The sequence below is a fragment of the Scleropages formosus genome, chromosome 8 (genome assembly GCF_900964775.1).
Source record: "Scleropages formosus chromosome 8, fSclFor1.1, whole genome shotgun sequence".
NCBI classification, from domain to species: Eukaryota; Metazoa; Chordata; class Actinopteri; order Osteoglossiformes; family Osteoglossidae; genus Scleropages; species Scleropages formosus.
The window spans coordinates 8,298,617-8,312,413 of NC_041813.1; the positions used below are offsets into that span (position 1 = coordinate 8,298,617).

General features: G+C 42.9%; 1 protein-coding gene across 1 annotated transcript; it reads right to left on the reverse strand.

Moving 5' to 3' along the window:
- Positions 1 to 839: 839 nt before the first annotated feature.
- On the reverse strand, positions 840 to 12,331 carry kcnk18 (potassium channel, subfamily K, member 18). Its single transcript, XM_018766222.2, has 3 exons — positions 11,944 to 12,331; positions 11,621 to 11,758; positions 840 to 1,849 (listed from the first exon to the last, which is right to left on the reverse strand). Exons 1-3 carry the CDS (start codon positions 12,182 to 12,184, stop codon positions 1,002 to 1,004), a joined length of 1,227 nt encoding a protein of 408 aa, XP_018621738.2. The 5' UTR covers positions 12,185 to 12,331; the 3' UTR covers positions 840 to 1,001.
- Between the last annotated feature and the right edge of the window lie 1,466 nt (positions 12,332 to 13,797).

The window sequence follows — 13,797 nt, forward strand, 5'->3', positions numbered from 1 at the left end:
TTGGAGATATTTTAATGTCATTCTGACAATAAAAGGCACAGTTCGACAAATGACAGCATAAGCACAAATGCAAGGTAATCAAAACAATAAAATATATCATACACTGTGTAACCTTCAGAAATGTGCATTTTTACCTTAATATCCATTTAGTTACATTAAATTGGTACAGTTGGTAATATCTTTAAAACCTACGTTCTGAAAGCCTAGATTTCTTTTGACAGAACTGTGGATTTCATACAATTTCAAGAGTTTTTTTAATTACACACAAACTCTGAATCCTTACAGAGACTGCAGCTTTTACGATAATGAACTATCACATGCATTTTTATCCTGAAGAGGAAACATCATTTGTGCAGTAGAAAAAAATACAATATGTCAAGCATTATCGTGCACTGATCTGGACTGAGGGTGGTGCGGTGGCACGGAGTCTGGGGTTCAAGTCCCGTTTAGGGTGCCTTGTGACGGACTGGTGTCCCATCCTGGGTGTGTCCCCTCCCCCTCCAGCCTTACGCCCTGTGTTGCCGGATCAGGCTCCGGTTCCCCGCGAGCCCACATGGGACTAGTGGCTTCAGACAGTGTGCGCGTGTGTGTGTGCATCTGGACTGTAGGTACAAGCACCAGTTATCTTGGCCAAGTGCTGGTTCTGCACTGCCATGGCCTGTGTCAGTTACCTGCAGCAAAGTGGGATAGTGCTTATGCAACCAGACTGACAATTTTTGGTAATCATTTCTATTGTGAATCAATACGCAAAACCTGGAACCAGCATTTCTTTGGTAAATATTTGTCCTCATAAATGGATAACATGCAAAGTGCAAATTCCCATGCACAAGAGTGTTGCCTCTGAAATAATCCTGACTATAGGGCCCTCTTTGGCACAACTGAATTAGCTGAGCTTCTAAGAACCAGAGCTAACCTTGATCATTACGATATTTACACAAAGCATTGCAGAACATGCAGGAATCGGAACTGTGGGCCTTTCATGTAACGTAGAACTAGTCACGTTACTTGAGCTTACTGGTTATGGTCACAAGTTGTTCATGCTCGGAGTCGTTGTACTTTTTCACCTTGCCCCCGCTGATGCAGTGCATGCATTTGCGGTAGCCGCTGACAATGCGTGACTGGCTCAGCTTAAAGGCCATGGACATGATGGCCATGCCACTGATGATGAACAGGGAGGTGAGCATGAAGAACTTGGGGTGCTGGGGCACAATGTCTCCAAAGCCAATGGTGGTGAGGGTGATGAAGCAGAAATAGAAGGCGTCAAAGTGAGTAATGCTGTCTTCCCACAGGGGTAGTATCAGCCCCATTAAAAGAATGTAGGCAAAGACCACCAACAAAATGACCGTCATGGGCACATCTAGTTTATCCAGTTCCTCCCCAATCTCAGGGTAGTTCCAAAGGCTGGTGTCCTTGTTCAGTGGCATTTGGTGGAGTTCGGGACAAGAGCGGCTGGGTTGGAGCAGGCCCTGGCCGAGGTTCTCCCGAGCAATGATGTGATTGAATATGGTCGCGTTTTGCAGCTGGTTGGACTTGCTCCTTATAGATGCCTGCTGGTGCAGTACCTGGCTGATGTCCATGGGCTTTCGGATAAGGACGTCCTTCTTGAAAGTGTAGGTCCTGTCATGGACCATGGCCTCCTCCACCTGTTTTCCCCTGTCCCTTCTAAACGACCAGCAGGACACAGAAGTCTTGTATAACTTGTGTAGACGGATGTAGGCCTTGGACAGGAGGATAGCTAGAATGTCACCTACATCGGTGATCACCAGGAGCATTAGGGGAATGCCAACCATGGCATAAACGATACAGAACAACTTCCCAGGTAAAGTGACAGGGAACATTTCTCCATAACCTGAAAGAGTTAAAAAGGAAGAACACCTGGGTCAGTCTGCGTGAGCTACGGAAATCTTTCGTGATTTTCTTTCTTTCTTTCTCACCACATTTTAATGGTCAGATATTGATAAGATATTGACAGTATTGATAAGGTTTTGACTACTGTGAGCTGCCATGTTCATTTTGACTAAGTGGTTTGAGTAAAATACTCTTCTTCCTATTTTTACGGTAGAGTGAACTGACAAAAACTTGTTGCACACTGAACCAAGACATAAGAGGAGGTTCCCTTCCGATGACATCATAATAAGTCTCAAACACCTTATGCTGTATCATATGAACCATAAAGATATATAAACAATCAACATGCATGAATTACACATCGTATGAGGAGAGCTTTGTCCCATTTTTTCATACATTAATTATTTTCACTTTCGTTTCCAAACCTGATTTTTTCCCCCACCACCAGAATACTCACTTTCCCCCTACTAGGCATTTTAACTAAAAAGTAACTTAAGTGGAATCACAAATGAAAACGTACAGCGCTGTCGTAATGAGTGGTCTCATTAGATGTTATGACCAAACATCTATATTCAAAAGTAATATAATAAGGTTGTTGGCACGGTCATCGTAAGTCCGTGTTGTCGTAAACGACACATGTCATAAGTCGAGGACTAACTGCACAGGGATTGCCCGTCTATTGCCGAAAGAAGAGGATGTGCTGCCATCTGCTGGTGATTTTTGAGTAATGCATTCTATTAGACTCCAAGAAACAAGAACCATTCCTTTCTGCTGTATTTAAAAATGATGGTTGATATTTTGCTTTGCGTGATGTACTTTCTGTCTTAGTTTCTGTCAATAATATTAGTGAAAATACTCAGTTTGGGGTGCCTTGCGACGGACTGGCATCCCGTCCTGGGTGTGTCCCCTCTCCCTCCGGCCCTATGCCCTGTGTTGCTGGGTTTGGCTCTGGTTCGCTACAACCCCGCTTGAGATGAGTGGTTTCAGTCAAAGTGTGTGTGTGTGTGTGTGTGTGTGTATGCTCTCATTTGACAAGCTAATGTGAAATTTTCAGCAATAAAAGTTAACCCCAGCTTGCATGATAGTTCTGATTTAATCTGTGGAGAGAACAAATATTTAGCACTTTGGAAGCATCTGTACTTCACAAGGGGTAAAGGTGTCTTTAAAAAACTCATTAGTGGCAGTGTGTTAGAAGAGAAAGGAATGCATGAGGTAATACTACTATAGAAAATGACTGCAGCCAAGTGCATTGTGGGTGATGTAATGCTCTCCCCTGCTGGTATCTGTCAGCTTTCTAAAGCCTCTGCCTGTTAACCCATGTTCGCATTCATTTTGCCTTCAATCATCTCAGCATAGTTCAACCAAGTGATTCCCAATGGGCTATTGCTTTTTCACTACTTACGTTCCACTACTAACTTTTTTCTGTTATTTAAGATAATCATGTTGCATTTTTTTCAGACGACAAAGGTCTACAACTACAGTCAGTCACTGTGCCTCAAACACACTTCACCTTGCATCTCTCTCAAATGAATCCTGCAGTGAACAGATGCTTTTCCATGTTCTACAAGAAACTACACAGCAAACACCTCTCCTCTGATACACAAGTGCCCAGGTTTACATATGTTGTTGTTAAGTGTTTATTTAGCACCGTAACATTTATTCATTTAGCTGGTGCTTTTCTCCAAAGCAACTTACAGTGCCAAGGTTACAATCATTTACCAATTTACACAGCTGGGTAATTTTACCGGAGTAATTCAGGGTAAGTACCTTGTTCAAGGGTACTACAGCCAGAGGGTGGGATAACAAACCTGCAACCTTTTGGAACCAAAGGCAGTAGCTCTTAACCACTATGCCACCAACTCTCCCTACCAGCTCACAAAGGTAACATAACAGCAAGTAAATAAATAAAATAACATAGGCACTGCGCATGATGTATTTGTAATGAGACAAAGTACATTGTGGGTCGTGAGTGAATGAGTGTGAGCTACGCAGTTGGTTGTGGATTTGATCCCAGTTTATCGTAATGGTGTGTAATGCCCCCTAAATTAGGTAAATTGAAGTAACTGAGCTGAAAGCTGACTGCAAACTGTGACTCGGATTGTGCTGACCTGAATTACAATTTGCTTTTGGATGGTTTTGAAATGAGATTTCATCCAAAAGCATCGGTGATTTACGGCCTTTCTGTGTGCAGACCAAGCGGTGCAATTACCCTGTTGCATTTGACTGTGATCGCTTGTATCTGACCTCAAAAGACTTCTTAACGCATTTACAGACAATTAAGGGCCTCCACCTCTAGGACCATGTATCAACAGGAAAAGGAGAGAAATGACATCTCTCTTTATTTGATTTATATCTTCCTTGAAATTGTTACAAATGCATGTTTACATAAGGCACAGAACTAGTAACACTTTGGCGCAACAAACATCTCTGCCCATTTAAACTGCAAGCACTCCACATATATTTTTCATGCACATCAACCACTTGTCTCTGTCGAATTTCCTGCACTCACTTCATTTTATTTATAAGCCACCCCAAATATAAGTCTAGTACTCGCTTGTAAAACTGGTGTGTCTTTTTGCCAATTGAATCGTTGCACATATACGTTAAAACATTATTATTTTCAAGAAATGCATCTATTTATCGATATCCAGCTCAGAAGCTGAAACAGAGACTATTTCCAAGGGGCCATGTTGCTGTAAATGAATTTCCCTACCTGACAGTAAAGGCACCTGCAGGAATGGCAGCCCTGTATACACCAGGTAAAGTGGTTAGAGAGCAGTAATGATCAGGTTATGGTTTTTAAAAAGCCAGTCAATTTGGATTTTGTGGCTCCTAAAATACACCATGATGAGCTGCAGTAGGTACATACTGTCCTCCCTGATGGCCTTAGTCACCTAATTCCACAAACTGTCTTCCTAGTTACATTTTTTTTGCAAATGTAGGGAGTTAATAATAATAATAATAATAATAAGAAGAATAATAATAAGAAGAAGAAGAATAAGAATAATAATAAATGTGACTTTGAGACTCAAAGATCTCTTTTTTATTTTGGCACAGCTTAATATATAATTTACTTCTGTTTCCTGTTTATATCAGAATTATCCTTATCTCAGCAGGGGGTGTGATGGTGCAGTGGGTTTGGCCAGGTCCTGCTCTCTGGTGGGTCTAGGGTTCAAATCCCGCTTGGGGTGCCTTGTGGCGGACTGGTATCCTATCCTGGGTGTGTCCCCTCCCCCTTCTGCCTTGCATCCTGTGTTGCCGTGTTAGGCTCCTCACTCAGGACAAATGGTTTCAGCCACTGTGTGTTTCTATACATAACATTTTTGGATGTTTATTTTTATCATTATACAGGATATATTATCATTTGAATAAAAAATCAGATACTTTTCATAGAATGACTCTTTTCATTACACCAAGTATGAAGCCCAAATCTTACAGTCATGTATAGAATGAGCTTTTCACGGTCCAGGACACAACTGGTACGTAATTGCCTATTTTTATTGATGTGTTTTCCCAAAAATGTAAAACTTTTTTCTCAGTTTACGACAGCAGCCTTGACATCCGTTTTTAAGAATGTAAGAAATACCAAAGTGTCAACTAAAAAATTAATTCAGGCAAGATGTTAGAAGTGAAAAATCTGACCCAAGACAGGATTCAGTTTGACACCCCTTCATTACACCAAATCAAGTTTCTACTTCCCAGTAAAGACAGGTTATCTATTTCCAGACTGTGGATGCCAGAGGTGTGCCTGTTCCCTGTTCCACCTTAGATCCAAATTATCTCAATGATATCATTCTTTGGAGTTATTCCTGGTCCTAATCAGTTCCTAACTGGATGGCATCAGAGACTTCCAGGATCCAGTTTTTCTCATCAGCAAGAGTCTGGTGTTTGAACAGGCTTCAGCGAGGCCAAGCTCCTCTCCAGTCTGCTGTCCTCAAGTGCGGCTTCCAGCTGGCCTTTGCTGTTTGGGTCTAATGAGGCAGCTCGGCACTCTATAGCGAGAGGAACAGCAGCTGTCAGAAGAGCGGAGAAATAAAGGGTGCTGCCGGCTCCTTAGGGACCACCTCTTTCCTCTGCGCTGCTTGCCAGCCCAGCACCTACCAAACGGCTAATTTCTTTTTAAACTTCATTCCCGTCTGCAGCATCATCTTAGAAACCACTGTTTGTCTTCATCCAGTTATTGAGAGAGCCATGCCTATACATCTGGCTGTTCAGTTCGCTCTATACTTCCAAACCAAGCAATCTCCATGTCCCTGGGGATCCATTGGCATTGTTTTTTTCTTTTTCTTCTCATTCAGTTATCTGTACTATGGTCTGTCTCTCGGCACGCTTCTGCAGTTGATATAACATATGGGCTCTCCTTTCTAAATAATGTATGCAAGTTAATGAATGCTATGTGTGCTACAAATATCTAAAGCAAAGTCTGCATGCTTTGCATGCATGTCAGTGAATGTTATCAGCCTCGGAGTCCAATCCAGCCCTGGTCCACTCTGCGTGGCTCAGAGATCAAAGGCAAACATTGCTTGCTAAACCATTTGTAATTTACATTTATTCATTTAGCAGATGCTTTTCTCCAGATCGACATGCAGCTCAGAGAAAACAAAAAGAAGCCACTCCGGACAAATCCATTGTTCTAAACTTTAGATGGACTTCATTTCATTAAAAAAATCTTTCAATAAACCTTGTTGCACGGTGGTGCAGCAGTTAGTGCGAATGGCTCTCAGCTCCTGTGTTGCATACTTGGACATGGGATTGAATTTAGTTTGGTCTGTATGGACTGTGCATGTTCTTCCCCTCTGCATTTCCTCCAGGTGCTCTGGTTTCCTACCACAGTGCAATGGCATATGTTTTATGTGAACTGGTATCTCTAACTGGCCTGTAGTGTGTGTGTATGTGTGAGAGAAGGAGTGTCCAAAAGGCCCTGTAATTAACGGGCATCCTTTCCAGAGCGTATCCTGAATAATGCTATGCTTCCTGGGATAAGTTCTAGTCCACTGCAAACCTGCACATTGCTGATAATGAATGGATAAATGAATATAATAAACCTCAAATATGATTGTTGGGTGAGGTGGTTTTTAAAACTTGGTAGACAATGGCCTCTTGTAAAATAATATTCACATATTTATTTTGACAATATCCTGTTTCACCTATATTAAGCGTCCTTGTACAGATTGTAATTGATGTTTGAAAAGGCAAAGAATGGCCAGTAACGTTCCCCTGTCTGTGTGCTGCCTTCCCTTTATGCCGACTCAGCCTGAAAGACTCAGTCTCATATGAACCGAGAGCCAAATTCTCTGCAAGGGAGAATGGATTTCAGAGAAAGGATTACATCACCAATCATACCAAGCTCCTTACAGCATTACAGAATCAGTGCAGTCTCCACTGATGGTTAGCAAGACGTGCACGTGGTGTAGTGGGAAATGTGAATTGGATTCAGCGGGCTCAACAGCCATCTTTGTGAAAGAGCCTCTGCTTTCCTTCTGTGCTGTAGGAACAGGGCCAGAGCCATCATAGTCCCCAGAAAGCCACTGTCTTGCAGCCCCTGGCAATCCACGTCATGCCATCATTTGATAATGATGGATTATAAATTAGATTATACATCCAACCATTTTAAATCAGAGGAAACTCTGCATTATAGTGTGGTTTCCAAGACTGTTTCATCATGAGATGTAGATAACATTCCAAACTCAGTCACCTTTAAAGTTAATTAAATTTATGACAGAAGAGCCATAAAGCTAAGGGTGCATAAACGCAAAGCTATAACAGCAGTTTTGTCTCATTGTCCGCTTGAACATATATTCCGGAAATCAAGTGAAGTCAGTTTCAGCCTGCTGTTCCTGGTGAGGGTCACTGTTATTTCAGAACTATCAGAAGTAATTATTTTCCTACAGAAGCACAAAAGGTGAGAGCTAATTGCAAAACCTCTATTGTTTAATGTGACTAGACACTAAAGCAAATACAATACAATACAGTACCTACACTGAATGGCCATGTGTAATTATAAAGCACTGTGCTGTATAAAGAGGGAAACAGACTTATTTTCATTTAATTATTCTGATTAATAATTTTAGTGCATTTCTTCATTAAGGATCATCTTATATTTGATACTCCCATATGAAATAAAACAAATACAATTAGTTGTATATGAACATGAGTCCTACTCATAAGTCCTACTCAGATCCCACTGTCTTCCTCTAGAGATGATGTAGTTAAGGAAATTAGTTTAAGGAAATGTAAGTTTCTGGGAAACACAGAGGCATTATAGCAATTAGGCTTAAACTTAGGCTTAAAACTATAAGTAAAAGTTGACTTTGTAAAGAAAAAATTTACAGTTTTCTGTTAAAATTATTTTCAGAACAAGTTTTTAATTTAAAAAAAAAAATTAAATATTACTGTGATACCACATTATAAAAGATTTATTTTAATAGTCTTTGCCACATACACATACATACTATATATTCAACTTCAGTAGTGTATTTGACTTATTCAAAGGACAACAGGACTCATCAGTGTTTCTGTCAAATGGAATGGGCTACCATCATAATTTGGTTTGGTTGGTGATATATTTGAGTAGATGTTACTATCTGGTTTGATAAACACAGAAAAAGCTAACATTTAAACAAATTAGGTTTCATTCTTCGGACCAGTCGTGCTAATGGCATCCGAGGAATCACTGAGATACGTAAGTCATTTCAGTTGCTGTTCAGTTGCAGGCTGTCTGTGAGGGTAATTTTGGATAGGTCCCAGCCAGCTTAAACTCAGACAACTTAAACCGTATTAAAGCATTAACCACTGACCCATTTGCAATTCTCTGCTTATTCACATTTTACTGGAGCTGTTTGTGTACAACAAGCAGTTTGTTCTGTAACAATAAGCTGTGATGTAATCTAAGTCCAAAAGAAACACATTGTGAATTTATAAAACTTATTGAGGTATCCAGTGCTCTTCTAGCCTGGAGAGACGTTAGGAGATTTCTAGTGATCTCAACCAGACAATAGTTATAGTCTGTTATGGCAATTAAGAGAGACCTTCTCTGGATATTTACATACATTGGGCTCTGGGGATTGATGCTCGAGGGGGTGGGGGACAATCTCATTAAAAATTACACATCATATTTACTTACAGATGAAACTGTGCTAAACTGTGACCAGTCAGTTCGCTAAAGTGGAAAAAAAGTTCATGTTTAATGGCATTATATGCACTTTATGCATACAGATTTCATATAGATAATATGCATCAAGTTTTAACAAGCAATGATACCTGTTCTTTTGATGCTCTTAAGGAAGCAAGAGAGTATGACCTTCACTTATCTTTCAGTGAGGACTAATGATTTTATGCATGTGCCAAATTCCTCCCCGTCCACACCTCTCTCAGCATCCAGGAAAAAACTTCAACTTCATTCAATGAGTTTGTCTTACGCCAGTATGTCTTTACAGGAAAACTCCGGGGCCACCTCAGCTGTGATTTAAATGTCACAGCGCTCTTAGCAATTTTATTGAATTACTCTGGGAATATGATATGAAACACCCTTACTGGAACAGTATTCATTCAACTATTCAAAAGATCTCTATAAAATTGTCTGTTATTCTTGTTTAAAGCACAACCCTAATTCTGTTTTTTGCTTAAGCATGGGAATGTAGGTTCATAACATCTGGTCAGCGAATTCATGACATTGTTATGGTCTATACCTGAAGCTAATGTAAAAGGTTATATAGTGTTGGTTGGCATGTAGCTGACATCTCTGTCAAATACATATTCCAGCAATTCACCTACAGTTATGAACACGCAGTCTAACACACAGCGTGGTTACCAATTCATGTGAAACACACGTCTCTGGAATCCCACTCAAACATGGGCAGAACATGGTAACTCTACACAGACTGAGCCCAATTCAAACTCACACCGAATGTATAAGGTCTCAGTGCACGCTGTGCCATCGTGCCACGTAACTCCCGAAAATACAAAACCACAAATTGTGATGAATCTGAATTTAATACGAATCGATTAATGTTGTGACACAAACCGTAACCTAGTTTACAGCCCCATCTTCCACCTCCCCGTGCTACAGGAGACAAACTCTCTGTGTGTGGGACCTTTCCAACAGCATACTGTACTTTTCTAACAGAAATCGTAATAGATCAGAGGAGCTACAACATAAACTCTTCGTAACAGTATTGTAAAGACAGGCATTACCGTGAGTTTGAGCAGGAAACCTGTTTATTGGAAACAGTTGGATTATGGGAAAAATGTAAGTAAGTGGGCAACCACTGGGGGGACTTACGGGGAAAATAAGAGGGTGACTATGTTTGCCAGTGGAAAAGGGAGAAAACCAGCGGCTATTTAAACAGATGTGGAAAGTTGATTTGAGTTACGGATTTCTGTAGAAATGGGGTCCTTGGACTAAAAGCATTATTTTCCTGTTTATTAGTGTTCTAATAAATGTTTGTCAGAGGTGGGTGTGGTGATGCAGTGGCATAGTGGGTTTGGCCTGTGCCTGCTCTCTGGGGGGTCTGGGGTTCAAGTCCTACTTGGGGTGCCTTGTGAGGGTGTGGTGTTGCGTCCTGTCCTGGGTGTGTCCCCTCTCCCTCAAGCCCTCCAGCCCTCTATTGCCAGGTTGGGCTCTGGCTCGCTGCGACCCTGCTTGAGACAAGCGGTTTCAGTCAATGTGTGTGTGTAAATGTTTGCCACGAACTGCCTGTGCATCCCTCTTTGCTCCATCCAAATGTAGAGCGCTGCACGCCACAGTTTAATTAATGTTTACTCCCTCAGATCCACCCCGACATAAATGGTGAAGCAGATATACAGTACTTGCAGTGGGGTGTACAGCACCGCTCTACAGGACATTTCGTGACGGACAGCATGAACGGTGACCCGGTACAAAACACGTGCCCTGCCATTAGTCAGAGCCGGGCCAAAACACGGTAAGTGTCTTTGTTAGGGTTATTTTAAGCCCCACACTTGGGACATTGTTTTTCCGCCGTTGTCTTCAGCTGTCATCAGTCGTCTTCTTGGCCGGGTTGGTGTGTTCCAGCTGTCCGCATCACAGGCGAACAAACCGAATCGTGCGACCATTTGAGCAAAATCCATAACGCTGAACCGGTCTCCACAGCAACAATCCTACAAGAAGCTATTTTCATAACAGTTTGACAAAAGCGGACCGGCATCCACCGAAACGTACTGGAGGTCAAGTTTTATGCAGGGTGTCCTCTGTAACTAACTGCACCACAAATAAACTCAGACATAAAGTAACGAACAACGAAAAGCATTTTAAGCCCTATCACGGAACGGGCCACATGTCACACAATTAATATTCGATATGAATGCTTGATCGTGGAAAAAGTTTTCCGGAAAATTATAGCGGAACTGGTGGTCTGAGGCAAAAATTAATAATGCATTAGATTATAACTGCGTTAATATATCACGGAGGAGTGGGGAAGTTTTGATTTCACAGTCCAAATACATTTATCCGGAGTTTGTATTTCTTCTTCTTCTTCTTCTTCTTCTTCTTCTTATTATTATTATTATTCTTGTCAAACTTTCATCTAATGGAACGAGGTGTGTCCTTCATAACACTACATTTATTGGCTCCAACAACTGAGACTAACTTAAGTCAGTTTCACATGATTCGCTGTCTCTGAAGCAGGAGCTCAAACAAGTCGAGATATAAAAAGGCTAATGCGAATTTTTTTAACTTGTAGAACCAACAGAATGTTTTATAACAACTAGCGGCACAGGCAGTATTCAACATTATTATTACTGTCGTACGACTCACCCACTGTTGTGAACACGGTACAGCAGAAGAAAAGGGAGCTGAAGAAGTTCCACCTCTGCGGACGCTGAAGCCATATCGATTTGAATTTGGCCGTGATGTGGGCATCCACCATCATCAAACACTCGTCGGAGCAGTTATCTAAAAGAGCAACGTTTAAAACACACACGCGCTCTAATGTCAATAAAAATATAATTTACCGATATCGAAAAAAAACTCTACACAGACGATTTCTTACTTTTAAAAAAAAAAAAAAAATGAATAAACACACGACAAAGCCGGCGACAGTGCAAGAAGTTGGCGCGCGGGGGAGTGAGTCGCCTCACCTGTCCGAACGCGAACCACGTCGACCAGGTGGAGCAGAAATTCGCCGTACTCGCCGTCCGTGATGTTGAACGTGCCCTGGTTCTCCACGTGCGAGAACACGAGGGCCCCGAAGCAGCCGTACACCACGAGCGACGCGATGAGGCTGACGTGCGGCAGCACCGTCCACAGCGAGCGGCAGCAGCGGCGGCGCCTCTCCGTCGTCGCGCGGCGCCCTCCTTCCGCTCCCGCCGTCGTCGACATCTTTTTTTTTTTCGCAGCGCGGGAATCAGGAGTCGGAGCGCGAGCGCGAGCGCGTGCCCATGCCACTGGGCAGGGGAGCGCGTGGCGAGCGGGAGCCACGCATCGCTTCACATTAAAGTAAACCACCGACGCGTCCCCGGGGAGACAGCTGCCATCTATCGAAATGAATTACACCTCCCAGGACACGCGCCACGCCCGTGGAGGGGGGTCGGGCACGAGAGATCGATGCTCCAGTTTCTTGGAAATGACATTTGCCCGCGTGAGTGGTGATGGATACTCGGATGCGCGAGTGAGAATGATGGACGCTATCCCGTCTTCCCGAGACAGACATGTCTCCACGCGTTCCGAGCGCAGAACTTAGGGATTTTTTTATTTTATGAGCTGAAGAAAACCGGCGTGACACGAGTTCCGTGTGTTTTTGCCGCGAAAGGACAGGTGCAGATGTGCTCCTATATTTATCTGCTCACATGCCAGTGACAGCTGTGGACCCGCAGTTCTCTCCTAGCATAGTTACAGCAGCCCTCTGATGTGTTTCTAATTCAAGAGTGTTGTGTTACCAACCGAGTGTTCTTCACAAAATCCATTCAGTTCATGCGTGGGCTTTTTAGGAGAATCCCAACATCCTGCGCACTCTGGAAAAATCTGGTTCGCTCCGACTTCCGGCGAAGTCGGGGTTCAAGAAGCGGCCCTGTGTGCTCCAATCTCAGAGGCCGGCAGCTGCAGAACTTTTATTTGAGACAATTCAGACGTGAGATCATGGTTCAAAAGTAGCACGGAGCAGCAGGTTATAGATATTTGCGTTCAGATTTATGAGTGTGTGCTTTATCAGGTCCTGAGCCAGTTCATCTCTGGTGCCCTTCCTCGGAGGTTCTGGAGCGGCTCCTGTCGCGTGACTTCAGTGTGGACCTTTACGTTCTTCGATTTTGCTCTGCACACACACACGTTGGCCGAAGCCGCTTGTCCCAAGTGGGTTTGCAGCGTTCCGGAGCCTAACCCGGCAACAAGGGCATAAAGCTGGAGGGGGAGGGGACACACCCAGGACGGAACGCCGGTCCATCGCAAGGCACCCCCCGTGGGACTCGAACCCCAGACCCGCCGGCGAGCAGGACCCGGCCAAACCCACCGCACCCCCTGTATTTTGCTCTGCTTCACTGCCACATTTATGTTACCTCATTACCAGTTTTTGCCTTCGAAAATCATTAAATCTTCACTTTGGTAGCCAGCCCAGTCTACGATTTCGCTCCAGCACACACCACATTTGCGGGAGTGAAAAAGCTCGGCATGCCTATATACGACCATTGCACTTGCCTCGCTCCCTTTGTCTTGGAGTTCTGCAGCCAAGAGAGCTAAAGCACGTCTGGTTAATGTTAAAGGGGCAAATATTTACCAGGTTTTACTAACATATAACATGATCCAGTGGTCTCACTCCGGTACAAGTATTTGGAAGACAATTCAAACTCACAGACTTTATTTATTACATCAACCATAGCAGAATATTGAGTCACCAGAGGGCCTGGCACCTGATTCTTGGTGTTTGTTTTATATTCATAAATTGTACCAATAAAAATGAAAGTTTCATCACTGGAGCCTAGTTCAGTTGCTGAAATTTGTCA